Source organism: Charadrius vociferus, unplaced genomic scaffold (genome assembly GCF_000708025.1).
Source record: "Charadrius vociferus isolate BGI_N301 unplaced genomic scaffold, ASM70802v2 scaffold455, whole genome shotgun sequence".
NCBI classification, from domain to species: domain Eukaryota; kingdom Metazoa; phylum Chordata; class Aves; order Charadriiformes; family Charadriidae; genus Charadrius; species Charadrius vociferus.
In genome coordinates, this window is record NW_009648550.1 from 660,491 (window position 1) to 673,002 (window position 12,512).

At 45.7% G+C, this 12,512-nt stretch overlaps 1 protein-coding gene across 1 annotated transcript in view; it reads right to left on the bottom strand.

The window, feature by feature from the left end:
• RALGAPA2 (Ral GTPase activating protein, alpha subunit 2 (catalytic)) overlaps positions 1 to 10,049 on the bottom strand; it is a 144,126-nt gene extending 134,077 nt beyond the window's left edge. Inside the window, exon 1 of the mRNA XM_009886048.1 lies at positions 9,776 to 10,049. Coding sequence (XP_009884350.1) covers positions 9,776 to 10,049 — 274 coding nt within the window. The remainder of the gene's footprint in view (positions 1 to 9,775) is intronic.
• Between the last annotated feature and the right edge of the window lie 2,463 nt (positions 10,050 to 12,512).

The following is a 12,512-nucleotide window of genomic DNA, read 5'->3' on the forward strand; positions in this document are numbered from 1 at the left end:
GGGGGGACACGGCGCCACCGGGAGAGCGGCGTCGATACCGGAGGCGGGGCGGGACCCCGTGGGTGTGAGGTGGAGGCACCGTTGGGAGCTGGGGCCAGGCTGCGCTGGGGTTTATTTTGGGGGGAAAACCTTCAGGTTTTCAACAGACCTTTGCACCATAAATACGTAAGCGATAAGCACCATCGTTACTCCCGTGACACATCTGAGGGAGCAGATTCATAGTTGTGCAACAAAAGTGGGATTTTCCCCGGAATTAGAAGGCAGCGGGGTTTTGGTGAAAGGCCCCCAGAGCCTCTCGGTAAAAATCCTGGGTAGAAAAGTAAATTTAAATACGTTCCAAGGCAGGATGAGGTCCCAAAAAAAGAAAATAGTGTTTCAGAGAAATAAATTGGACATATACATAGAATCATAGAATGGTTTGGGTTGGAAAGGACCTTGAAGATCATCAAGTCCCAACCCCCCTGCCATAGGCAGGGACACCTCCCACTAGACCAGGTTGCCCAAGGCTACGTCCAGCCTGGCCTTGAACACCTCCAGGGATGGGGCCTCAACCACCTCTCTGGGCAACACGTGCCAGTGCCTCACCACCCTTAAAGTGAAAAAGTTCCTCCTAATGTTTAATCTAAACCTGCCCTCTTCCAGTTTAAAGCCATTCCCCCTCGTCTTGTCACTACATGCCCTAGTAAAAAGTCCTTCCCCAGCTATTTTTTTTTAACATCTTAGTTTTTAACAGAACTATTTAAAATTTTAATTTATACATCATATATTTATAGAGAATATTTTTCAGCCATGAATCATAGAAAAATAAAATGTCACAGGACTTAACTATTGTTAGGACGGGAAAATATATCGCTGCCACATCTCACTTCCTCTGAGCCCTCTCAGGGATCATTTCCTCCGCGATGGCCTGGAGTCACCAAAGCAACACATCAACAAGCCCTAAACACGTCCTGCTACCGAAAGGACAGGTCCAGCTTCTCCGGGGTTGGGACATCCACCCCTGGGATGGCCACACGGCAAGCAAGATCAGGGAACGGGCCTGAGTGAAGATGAACTTGGCAAAACAAACAAAGCAGCAACGGATGGGAGTTTGTGGTGGAAGGGGGTATCATCGGTGCTCGTGGGCGCTGCTGGTTGCGCGACGTGGCTGCAGCCGCGGCACAGCTTTTCGAAGCACAGCTGGATTCTGTTTCCAGCGAGCAAAGACTGGCCATGTCTCAGTAGTGCTGCCCTGTAGAGTCACCAAACGTGGCATCCCTGCTGCTCTTCAAGAGCTCGCTTCCTGGAGTCATAGGAAGACTGCTGACATGCGGCATTTAAAAAAAAAACCAAACCAACTTTCATCCTTTTTCTTATACAAAAAAGTTTGAATGCATGACCTTGGAATCAGACACAGAGAATTTATTGTCGCCTAATAGTCCATTGTTTTGGAGCATGTTTAAGGCTTACAGTAATTCATATTGCATATTCTTCCCATAACACGGTTACACAATGTCTCATTCTAGAAAAGTTATAAATCGCCAACAGTTGTCTAAAATTTTTGGTCACATGTTGCAGATTGAATACCTTCAGCTTCCTGAGAAGAGCAAATTGGGTCATTCCAGCTTTTCCCTTTCATTGCCACAAATCAATATATGCAGTTGGCTGATGAAGCACATGGCTAAAATCTTGGCTTTCTCTCTTCTTTTTTCTTTTTTTTTCTCCTCCTTTTATTTTAATTGACTTAGGAAAACAACAGCTTTCCATTTGTCTCTTTCGGCAATTTCTGATCATTCCATGTTTTTGACTTTTTCTCCTTTCTTAAAAAAAAAAATCATTGTTATTGCAGATAAGGCAATTGTGATTATATAGCTGCTTTAATGTCTAATAACTTTTGTGATAACTAGGAAAGCATTTTGGTGCTTAGCACCTAAGTGCATAGCTTTAGGCACTCAGTGTTTTAAAGTTTGCCAGGAATTCTTCCCGTGAAAAGCTCCACAGAATATAGATTTCATGACTTGAATTGCAGTGCTCTAGGAGGGCAGTCCTTTCTCTCCCTGTTAGGTCCTGGAAAATGTGGTGATGTGAAAAGCTCAGTGAGTCAGCATCGTTTAACATTAGCATAATTAGAGTGGTTTGGGTTTGGTTGTTTTTTGGTTTTGTTTTGTTTTTTTTTATTTGTGTGCTTTAATCACGGTATTAAGGTTATTTGAACTCAGTTCTTCCCCGCCAGTGAGCTGCAGGGATGAAAAAGCGCCCCTGATGCTCTATGTAGATGATAGGGAGTTAATTCACTGTGGGGCAGCACATTCGTGTCTGGAGGTTGGAGGGTTGACGCTGGTGGGCAAACATGTTGTGATATCCAGCTGCGAGGAACCAGAGGAGGTTTGAAGACCACCTGCTTGTTTCCAGCAGCACTGAAATGCCCAGTGCAGGGCAGGTGGACCTAACTCAATCCTGCTGCCATTACGGTTAAAGTGTTAATGTGCTTTCTGCTTAAATGAGGACTAAATCTGATCTCTGTATCGCTAGTGGCTCTTCTGAAATAAGAAATGAACAGGCTGGTAAAGGGACAAACATTGACGTAATTCAGTGGATTCCTGTGAGACAGAGTTTTGGCCGCTTGCCTGCAATGAGGAAAACTTCAAAGCTCCCAGAAATTAAGACACTTTCATATGGGATGTGATGAGAGACTTTGCTTCTCAAAAGTTTCTTCTCCTAGTTCTCAGAGTGCATATTACTTGGAAATACACAGTCTAATGAAAGCTTTTAAAAATGGAAGTAAGTTATCCTAAAGATTTCTGACAATTTTGCTGTTTATTTTTCATATGTCTTTGTGTTAGCTGAATCATCGTGGTACCAAACTGAATGATAAACCATGGACATTCTAACTCGCATTTTCTTCTGCCTGTCATGTGTCCTATAAAACGAATCAATACTTTATTTTGCATGTAAATGCATCACTGTACGTTAGCTGATCTTCATGGTGTAAAACTCCCTTGTCTTTTAGTAGGAACAAGCAGTCAGTGTAGCAGCAAGGTGAAAACACATTTAAGAGTTTCTCCTCTGAGTTTTAGGTAAGCAAATACATCTGAATCAATATATACCTTTAGGAACTCAGAATTATATGCAGCTGACCTTTAACATCATAACATACAACTTTTCAAATGATTCATTTATGAGTTAGTGTAGCATAATGCAAACCAGAAAGCCCAGTAAATTTGCAGCAATGATTTCAGCTTGTCTAGGGGAACTGCTTGTTAAATCCTATGACTTGTGTTTTTTAACAATATAACAGTTGCAATTTCCCAGAAAGTCAGATGATGCATTTCTGAAAGTTGATGCTTAAGGTAGAATAATTTCCTGAAAGAGATTTGGTCATTCAGCTTTCAGGATCTGAAATAAAATCTATATAAAGCAGTCATTTAAGGGGACAAAGCAGTAATCACTTATCAGAGAATTGAATTTTTAAAGGTCACAGCACAATGTGACGTCCTAAGTGAGCCGAACATACAAACCTAAGTAAGCACAGCGGTGGTGTGAATGGATTCAGTATTCATTTAGATAGATCCCTCCCTCGTGCAGGAATCTGCCAGTTTAGCTGTGTGTTTGTTTGGATAGACTGCTGGCTCCAGTGGAGGAAGACAAGCATCATATCAGTACGGGGGAGATTTCTGGGAAGTTGTAGCACAGCCAAGACCCCACAGACAAAAGAGAAAAATTATGACCTTGAAAATAATGTCACTGCAGTGTCTGCCTGGCAGAGGAAGGTCTGCCTACGAGGCACAGCCCCTCTTGGCTGTATGCGGTCTTCCTGTGGCAGAGAGCTATTACAGAAGTAACTATTTTGGGCACCCGTTGCATATAAGCAATACAGGTAAGGAGCAGCACATTTCCAGTCTGAAATAGAATAGCCTAAATTATTAATATGCATTTATGCTACGGGCAGGCACACTATCCCCAAGCTGCGTGGCTCATGTGTTTTGTTCCTCCCCTCTTGGAAGCAGCGTGGTACTTCCAGGGACTAACAGAGTCAGGCCACCAGCGATGGCCCCGCAGCACACACTTCCTCCGCTGCTTCTTGCAGCTGGTGCCTCTTGCAGCTCAGTGCCTGCCTTTGCCACCTCTAGGACACTGTTAGGGATTCAAGGGGCCGGGGATCAGAAGCAAACTGCACCGTATTGGTCTTTGGTCGTGTTTTCTGCACTTGCTTCTGGGCTGCCAGCTGCCTGGGTGTGGGCTGTCAGAGCCCATAATGCAGCGGCAGGACATGTCCTTGGTGCATTTTGTGCTGGAGGGATTCATGAGGACACAGATCGTATGAAGGGGAGGATGCTGAGCAGTGCTGTCCCCAGAGAGCTTTGCCTTGGAAAGGAAAAGGCTTCTGGAAATTCTCTGGGCCACAAAAGCTGCAGCTCCACTGCTGCGCCCTCCAAGGAGGGACTTTTTCCCACACCACTCCTGTGCATCTGCTTGCTTGCACCTCTTCCCAATGTCAGGCGTGCCCAAGGCCTGAGCACCATCCTAAGGACGGAGGAAAAGCTCAGCAAGGTCTCAAGCCTGAATAGAGCCGCGTGCCTGCGCATCTCTCCTGCCCCAGGGCCATCCGGTTGCTGCAGGTGGAGAGTGACCTTGCAAGAGACCAGGGCAGCACCTCTTACCATCCTTTTACAAACCACTCCATGCCAGCAGGCACTGGCCTTGTGCTGGCTCCTGGAAACAACAACCTGCCGGTCCTTGTGCCTTACGCACTCAGCTTGTCACGGATGACTGACCCAAGACCTGAAGGTAGAAGCACACGTCTCACATTGTCCTCATTCAATTTCTAAATTTCTTTCTGATGCGTTATGTGAGAGCATAGCAATCCTGAGGACTGAAGGCTATCATCATCTTGCTTCTCATCATCTTGAAGACATGCTTACTTTCCAAATTTCCTATCAGAAAGATAACATAAATCACATTTCAGCAATCTGAGGGCAGTGACTTACCATAGCGTATAACAAAACATATCGAACAGAATCATAGTCAAGGCAATAAAAAAACAGGTTGTGCCTCATTTGCTTTAATTTCTTGACTTTGGTAGGCCAGGAGAAGCAGGAGTTGGCCTGCGTTTCTGTGCTCTTAATGCATTAAGCTCCTTAGCCACAGTAGGGCGGAATCTCTGTCCTGTTTTCTTACCTGCCATCAGCAAGGGCAGACGGTGGTAAGAAACCCTGCCTCTCGCTGCAGTCTTTGTGGAAAGGTGAAACCCGCCACTGCAGCTGTAAATACAGCCACCTGAATTTCACTGGACTTGATGAACAGGCAAGGTTACTTTTCCTGTTGAGTCTGAAATTTTAATGACAGAGATTAAGTTACGGAACTTCTCTGCTTACTTGTGTCAATGTAACACTTTATAATGAGCCCAGAAAAAAAGGGTAGGGGAAAAGTAAATAAAGGAGACTGGCCTCCGAAGTAATGTACAGGTGAGAGAATTATTTCCTTAGTGTAGGATGCCAGTACTGATTATTTGTCCTTCAAACCAAATGCTTCAAATTGTATTTAGAGATTTATTTTTTGCGTCCCCTTGCATATCCTTGGTCTGACCCATCCATTAAGTCACACTCACTTCTTATTCCTGCATTTGAATCAACTCACTTGATGCTTCCCAACTTAGTGCGCAGCGGCTTGGCAGAGCTTTGGTACTGTGCCAGCGTGCAGTGTCTGGAAATGAGACTCCGCTCTCTCAGTCCTGATACGACTAAGTGTATGTGAAAGATTTTTCCAGCTGGCTCTGAGTTTGACGGGTTTCTTTTCCTAACAGTTTTCCTGTAGGGTGTGCAGGCATGGATCCCTGCACCTACAAGATACTGCTGCAGACTCAAAGCCACATGGTTAGCGCTTAATTTCTCATATACACCTGATTTTTCCTAAGTCTGGATCCTGCAAACTGCTTTCTGTGGATCAGCTTCAACATAGGTTCAGAGTTTTGCTGGGTTTATCAGAGAAAAGGTGCCTCGCCCGCTTACACTTGCTGAGGATCTTCCCCCAGTGACTCTTGTTTGGCAACGGAAGGGTTTCTTATTGTCCCTTTGCTGGTTGCAGATGAATTAATGAATGACAAGTGTCCTAGGGGTTGGCAATGCAAAGGAACTCAGGAGACGTGTTACCAGGGCTAAGCTTATCTGGTGGGTGGAGAAGAGCAGTTCAAAGGTGCATCTGCAAAGGATGTGTCCTGAAGAAGCATGCTGACTTCTCAGATGAGCACACTGCAGCCCACAGGCTTCCCAGAAAACAGTTAACTATTCAGCATGAGTTACTTATTTAGTCTTTACTTCACATGAGTTGAATATTTACCTTAGGAAAAGCAGACGGGACTCTTTGGTATACAAAAGTACTTCCTTCTTGGGGGGATTTAGTTCTGGTCTAGGCTGAAAGTGGTGCGTGCCGGGTCTAGGTTAGCGTATGGACTGAGGACTAGCAGCAGTCTTTTGTCCGGTTCCTTAGGGGACAGGCTACAACCGTACATGAAGACCTTCAGTCATGGGGTCAGCATGAGTTGTCTGCTATATCTGGTCATTTGCAGAAGATATAAATACAGTGGAGGAATCAAATGCCAGATACAGATGTCTGAGCGTAAGGTTGTGCAATTTTCCCTTCTGGCCATAGCTAGAGCACCCGGTGTGAGCCTCTGCACGTGGCAACAGGGATGCAAGGCTTGGAGGCTGGCAGGGCAGGGTGGAAGCCAGCGGCCCTTCAGAGAGATGGCAGGATCTGGCCCTGGCCCTGTTTTGAGCACAATTTCCAGTAGGCTGCAGGATGGCAAACAGTGGATGATGGTGCTGAAATAAACTATGCTGAAATAAACCACGGGTAAAGCTGGGAGCAGGAGTGTCCCTAAGCAGAGCAGCGGTTGGGAACTGAGTTTTCAGAAGTTCCTAACCCTGGAAATCTGGCAGTAAAAGGGAATGGAGCTTCTGGGTGCTGGGCTATTTACGAAAAATCTGTTGGAAAATTTCTAACTATTGCAGCACATGAGGCATTAAAATGGCATTCATATAGCAAAAATGATAGACTGGAAAAAAACACTGTCAAAAAAAGACATCAGACTTCCTTCTGCCAGAATTTCAAACTGTGTATAGAGGTAAAGAGAAGAATTTATGTCTATGGACGGAACAAACTCCAAAATCGAAGGAACATGGATTGCATGTCCCTTGGTGCCTTCCAAAAGGAAACAGCGTGGAGAATGAGGAAATTTCAGGCATTAAAAATATCAACTCACTAAGGAGAGCTCAAACTACACTTACAAAAGGTTGAGCTGAGTACAGAGGTTTACGACAAGTTGCGAAAGCCCATAACCTACTGCCCTGGCCAAGATCTTTCCATGAGGAGGTGTTACAGCTCAACTTGCAACTGGAGTGAGAAAGCAGACATGGCTTACTCTGTAAAAGCAGGAAAATCCCTACTCTGCTTCCCTGCTCCGTGTGCCGCAGTACAGAGATAAAGTGTTGCTTGTCTCAACCGCACTAAATCCGAGATAAGTGTTGTTTACTTCACCCCTCTCCAAGAGGAAAGGTCACTCGTAGTCTCGGTAGAGCTCCAGCAATTTCCTCCTGGCAATGTTCACCTCTGCCCGCCCGGCATCAGCGGAGGTCCCGGGAGCCCCTGCTCCCCTCCTTTGGCTGCCTAGCTGTATCCTGGCTTTCGGGGACAGGTCTTAACCCTCTCCCTGCCGGCCTCTGCCCCTCTGTCTTCACTGCAGCTGACTCTGAACAGACAGGCAGAATACGTCAGCGGTACGGTCTTAAATAGCAGTGAGATGCTGACAGTCAGACTTACAGAAATACTTCTGGTCCTAAGAAGTGATGCACAGAGGGTAAGAGTAAAGGTAATTTTTTAGTACGTGTTACAGATGAAGTGTTCTCCCATATGTAATAAGAGTCGTCTTTTTCTTCTTGTCCTTTGCTCTGCTTTCTTGTTTTGGTTTTTACATTGCCAAATATTTAACCTGAGCTCTCTTTTTTGACTCAACAGTATGTTCGTATTTTCATTTTTTCTCTCACCTTGTGTTTGCTTGTTATCTCTCTAAGAAACAATAAATGAGGAAGGAAACAGTTGACTGGGATCACCCTTGAGGTGAGCTTTGTTAAGATCAAGAATGACCATGCTGATTGTCTTAACTCTGAGTGCAGTTTATACCAACAAACCAGACTTTATCTAATGGCTATGTAATATGTTAAATTCTCCTTCTGAAAGTAAGATCTCAAATTCTCTTGTACATAAGGAAGAGAAAAAAACCCTTCAAAATAAACCAGAAACACACAAAGCAACCACTGGCCACTGATGTTACACAGATTCTTCCTTCTTTCCTTCCTTTGCAAATAAATTACTGCAGAAAGCAGTGCAGTAATTATAGCCTTCAGAAATGGCTCAGGTTTTCCTCCATGGACAAGCATGACAAAAAACAATAAAAAATAATTTTTACCAACACAGCTGGTGTTCAGATGAAATTATGTAGTTAGCTTTGAAACAATATTAAAAGAGAAATTTTAATTAACCTGTACCACTGAGTCAGAAGATAGTATCTGATGCATATAACAGGCATACAGACAAAATAAGATAAAATAATTTTTTGCAATTAGATATATGCATTACAGACAATGTTGTAATTAAAATGTACTTAATGTCACAGGAGGTCCTTTATTATCAAAATAATTTGTAGAAGGACTATGGAAACAATGTGATGATTATCCATCCCTCTGAAAAAAAAAAAAAAAATCTCAAAATTAACCAAGAGCCTGAAGCATTTCTAGTTTTGGAGCAGATACTGGTACAGCCAAACAGCTGGACTCTTTTCCAGTGCCAAGTTCATTGGTCACCAGAGTGTGCGTAGGTCACCCATTTCTTGATGCGCTTCTTTTCCGTGGTCCCCTGGCAGAGACCAGCCAGCCGGTGACATCCCTGTGCAGCTACGCGGCTAGGAGCAGGGTGCACCTCCAGACGTGAGCAGATTTCTGTGTGGGTCAGAGGGAGGGATGCCACGGGGCACTGTGCTGTTCTTCTGCTGGGAAAATAGGTCTCTTTTTTTCTTTCTTTCATTATTTGCTTGTTAGCTGCAACAAACCTGAGTGATTAAATTTACTGGGCCTGATTCTTGTCTCTACTGTGGCCCTTCCAAGGCACTGAGGCCATGAAAAGGGGTCAAAACCAAGGAAATATTATATTTATACTTGCTTGAAGGGCTCCTTTTCACTTTTACATCTCTTGAAGAATTAGTGAGGGTCAGATAAGCACCTGTAGGCAAATCTGGGGGCATTTCTCAGGAAGCTCAGCCTCCGAGAGCTGTGTTTGTACAGTCAGAGAGGCCGACACAGCCGTAGGAACATAAATGTAGTCCTTTGCGATAGACCCGGCAAAAGACATGGTGAATCCTCGGGGAACGGCGGCCAGGTGTGAGCGCTGCTCCTCTGCCTGAGGACGTGGGCGCTGCTGCTACGCCATTAAATAACCTCTCAGCCCATGTATTTCCCCATCTGAGAAAAATAGTGTCAATGCATCTCTAACTAGCAAGGGATGATGTCTTCTTGGTGTAGACTAATTGCCAGTTTTCAATAAGGGAAAACCTCGTTTTACCCGGGTGATACCAAAACATTAATTCCAAGGTGATGTAAAGTTGTCATTCTGCCACCTTGCACACTCCTGCATTCAAATATTCTTTTTAACAAGACAAGCCAACACTTGGAGGCTTTTCGAGACCCTTTACCCCCAGGCTGGAGGGAAGCCCCTCACTGCTGGTTCAGCCTCTGCTCTCCCCCACCAGCCAGCGTGGTCCTGGGTACCGGCTGCTCCAGACGGAGAGCTGACCCTCTGCAAAGAGGTTTCATCTTTGGGGAGAGCTGGGTGCCCCCAGTGATGCCAAGCATCTCGCCCATTACTTTAGGAATAGCCTGTGCCTCAGCTTTTGCTGGCAGCCGGTCCTTGCGGCTCACATTAAACAACCTCGAGGTCCCAAGGTCAGTTCCCGGTGCCAGAGGCTCACTCTGGGGCCCAACCTTATTGGTGCTAATGAAGGTTTTGGCAAACCTCTCCATCTGATTAACATTTCCCTGTTGAGAGCCACCGCGCTGTAATTGTGGGGGCTGTTTTGCTGTTTCTCAGTCAGAGCTTTTCTCATCGCCACTTTCTGGATTTGTGCCCCTGCACTTGTAAAATTCCTCTTGAAGTCAATGGAGATTTTGCCTGAGTGAAAGAAGAACCCAGCCTCATTACAGGGTGCATCTTACCGTAGTGACATGTCTTTCTGGGAAGGATAGAGAGTTGCAGTCAACCGTGATGAAGTTAATGTTTCTTTATGGAAATACTTATTTCTTCAAATCATAAATAATAAGTGAAATTGCTGCAAAATTTATTAAACTGAAGGAATGGCTCAAGGGGAAAACAGCCCCCCTAGTACATCATCAGCTGCTTCTTTATCTCCCCTAGGCTTCTCCACTTCCCTGTTTTCAAAAGAACAAAGAGAATGTGCCAAAGCTGCTTTGGGATTTCAATGAAAAATAATGAGAATTCATTGCTAATTAGGGCTCCAATTAAAAAAAAAAAATGATCTTTGCAGGGACACTGTTAATGAACTTGTAAATTGCAGCTGCAGACTTGCATCGCTATAAACATTCCCTGTGTTTGATTCCATTCGTCTATGCAGAAGTGATGCGCGAAGGCTGCTGGCGTGCGCACCGGGATGGCAGCCACCACTTGGCCCCGGCATAGGAGTCCAGCAATCCCTGCCCGCACTGGCTGCCCAGTCTGCTTTGCGGACACTTTGGGGAGACGAGTGGTGTATCAGTCCTCTTGGTGTGTATCACAGAAGTGTGTGCAAAAGGCAGCAGCATCGGTGGCTACTCTCTCTGTATGCACAGGGGTCCCCTGCCCACAGCCTGGCTCGGGGTGGGAGCTCGCTGGGTGCAGCCATCGTGCTCAGCACAGATAACCCTTCTTCCTTCAGAGTGGGGAAATGACCCCCTGTTTGCAGACAGCCTGGCACTCTTCTCCGCAAGAATGTCCTACCCTGCCCTGTGCCTGTTCGCTTGCTCAGGACGATTGTTCTCTGGCAAACAAAGACAGTCAGCCGAGCCAAAATAAAGAGTAGAAAAGCGGGGACTGGGGAGCGGGGAGGATGGAAAGGGGGATGTTGGCCATGCAGCGAGGCACCGTTACGAGCTGGGGCTGGCTGGGGGTCTGTCCTTGCCCACCATGGTGCACGCTGTGAGGTTTGTCCTTCCCACCAGTGCCTCGCCATCCTCACTCCCCAGGACCACTGCTGGAGAAGTGCGGTGCAGCTTGCACGGCTGTGTCTCCTTGCAGGCTGGCGATAGTCTCACAGTGCCCAGAGCTACGGATGGCACTTCGGAAGTGGAAAATGGCAACTGTTAATATAGGGAATTGCTGAATGCTAAGCTGAAGGTTTAAATTAGAATGGCATTCATCTCACAAAATATTTGGCTTTGTTAAAAAAAAGAAGAATGGTAATTCATTATGCATTTCTGATCAGTCTTAATCTAATTAGAAACCTCTTTATTTATTCATGTAGTACACTGTTGAGAGTGGTAGACAATCACAGGTACTTCAGGGTAAGCATTGATGTGTGACTGCATCTTTGCTCGTGACAGCAAACAGCCCAGTTGTGTAAATCTGCACCTTTATGCACTCTAAGGGGCATTTTAATTAGGCTAAATGGCTACCGCAACCTTCCTCCATAGTATTTGGTGGCTTCCGACAGTGGTGGGCTGTGTGTGATGGGCTCCAGCTCCCAGGTCAGGGAAAGGGGAGGCTGCATAGAAGTAAATGAGGATGTAAATGTGCTGGGGGAAAAATCATGTTCTTTTTGTCCAAATACTGATTCGGGTACAAAGCAAACAGAGCCAAACCCAGCCATGCTGTAAGTCCACCAGCTACGACAGCGGCTGCAGACCCAGCTGCGGGAATGCACGGGTGTTTCGCAGTGGGGAGCAGGTACCCAGGCAGACTGATGCAGCTGCAACAAAGCCCTGCTTGCCTGATCGTTCCTCCCTCTTTCTCAGCTTGCCAGCATTTGCCAGGAGGCACATACCCATGGTATTTTGTGCCAACACCCTGTTTTCCCCTTCCCATCGCCGGAGGGCTTTTTCTCCTGTGTGTACAATATGAAACCATTGGAGGGCAATTAACAGAGGGTCTGGAACACTCCTGAAACCCGATCAGAAGTTGGAGATGGCAAAACATGGGTAAAATTCATGTTAATTGTACACATTTTCCTATGAACTAACAATGAAACAGAAACCCACACAGTGGTTGATGCTGGCAGGCACCTCTGGAGACCCTCTAGTCCAACTGCCACTCAAGCAGGGTCACCCAGAGCAGGTTGCTCAGGACCGTGCCTGGTTGGCTTTTGAATATGTCTAAGGATGGAGACTGCACAGCCTCTTTGCACAACATGGGCCAGGGTTTGACTACTGAAATAAGGTTTATGTATGCTTAACTGAAATTCCCTGTATTTCAGTTTGTGTGTTTCCCTCTTTCCC